Here is a 1,434-nt window from a genome sequence, read left to right as displayed (position 1 = left end):
TCCCTTGTTTGTTTAATTACATGTTTATTAATTATCTTCCTTACTGGAGTGAATGCTGCGCGATGGGGGAGAAATCGTTGACCATGTCCTCCACTACTGTAACCCATGCACCTAAAACAAGTCCTGTCACAGAGCAGACATGCAAAAATATTTGTGGAATAAACAAATGTGGCCTAATGATGACAAGATTCAGCATTGATAGGTGTGACTTTCTTCAGTCGTCCTGAGTCTGGGTTCATCTGACACCAGCTGCCTCTACCATGCCACCCAAGTTCAACCCTGAGATCAAAGTCATGTACCTGAGGTGTCCCAATGGGGAAGTCAGTGCCACGTCTGCCCGGGCCTTCAAGATCAGTCTCCTGGGTCTGTCACCAAACAAGATTGGTGATGACATTGCCAAAGCAACCAGTGATTGGAAGGGTCTGTGGACGACAGTGAAACTGACCATTCAGAACAGACAGGCCCAGGCGGAGGTAGTGCCTCCCGCCTCTGCCCTGGTCATCAAAGCCCTCGGAGAACCCCCACGAGACAGAAAGAAGCAGAAAATTAAATAAGTAAAAATAAAAATAAGAGAAAGAAAGAAGCCCTGGCTGGTGTAGCTCAGTGGACTGAGCATGGGCCCGCGAACCAAAAGATCGCGGTTCGATTCCCAGTCAGGGCACATGCCTGGGTTGCAGGCCAGTTCCCAGCAGAGGCCAGTTCCCAGCAGGGGACACACGAGAGGCAACCACACATTGATATTTCCCTCCCCTCTCTCCTTCCCTTCCCTTCTAAAGATAAATAAATAAAATATTTAAAAAAGAAAGAAAACACTCAAAACCATTAGGCACAGTGAAAATATCAGTTTTAATGAGACTGTCGACATTGCCCAGCAGATGCGTCAGCGATCTTTTGAACTGTCTAGAACCACTGAAGAGCTCCTGGGGACAGCCCAGCCTGCGGGCTGCAGTGTCGATGGCCACCACCCTCATGACATCACAGAAGACACCAACAGCGGTGCAGTGGAGTGCCCGGCTAATTAAGAACTACAAAGGAAAATAGTTCAATGACAGATGATTTGACTACCAAACTACCTAACTAAATAAATACAAGAATGGGCGTGGAGTCAGGCAGACCTCAGGGGAATCGCTGCTTGGTGGCTTATCAGCTGTGGGACTCTGAGTGACTCTGCGTCTCTGAGCCTCAGGTGCCTCATTTGTACATGAAGGTAAAAGCGGTGCCTCCATCACGAGGGTGAATGCTTGCTGGGTATCGCTGGGCACATGGTGAGTGCTTGCTGAACTTGCAGTTCCGGCGTAGAAGAGGGAGCAGGTATGGGTGGAGGCTGGGACAGGACCCACCCAAACTCTTCCTCCCATAGCCCCAGATGCGATCCTTCTCTTGGCCATGTAAAGCTCTTGTAACACTTTTTCCTTTTACATTTTCATTTGCATC

The 1,434-nt window shown here is 48.8% G+C and overlaps 1 protein-coding gene across 1 annotated transcript; it reads left to right on the top strand.

Moving 5' to 3' along the window:
* The first annotated feature begins 206 nt into the window (after positions 1-206).
* LOC119047459 (60S ribosomal protein L12-like) lies at positions 207-1,022 on the top strand. Its single transcript, XM_053667696.1, has 2 exons — positions 207-550; positions 821-1,022. The coding sequence occupies exons 1-2, from the start codon at positions 261-263 to the stop codon at positions 1,020-1,022; spliced, it is 492 nt and encodes a 163-aa protein (XP_053523671.1). The 5' UTR covers positions 207-260.
* The last annotated feature ends 412 nt before the right edge of the window (positions 1,023-1,434 follow it).

This window comes from Artibeus jamaicensis, unplaced genomic scaffold (genome assembly GCF_021234435.1).
Source record: "Artibeus jamaicensis isolate MK-2021 breed Jamaican fruit bat unplaced genomic scaffold, CSHL_Jam_final contig_471, whole genome shotgun sequence".
Lineage (NCBI taxonomy): Eukaryota > Metazoa > Chordata > Mammalia > Chiroptera > Phyllostomidae > Artibeus > Artibeus jamaicensis.
This window is presented reverse-complemented; position numbering and strand designations above follow the sequence as displayed.

What these genes read in the sequence shown, in the direction of transcription:
- LOC119047459 (XM_053667696.1), top strand. Translation starts at nt 261, where the DNA reads ATGCCACCCAAGTTCAACCCTGAGATCAAAGTCATGTACCTGAGGTGT. An exon ending in AGAAAGAAGCAGAAAATTAA is followed by an intron (nt 551 to 820) that starts ATAAGTAAAAAT and finishes AACACTCAAAAC; the next exon opens with CATTAGGCACAGTGAAAATA.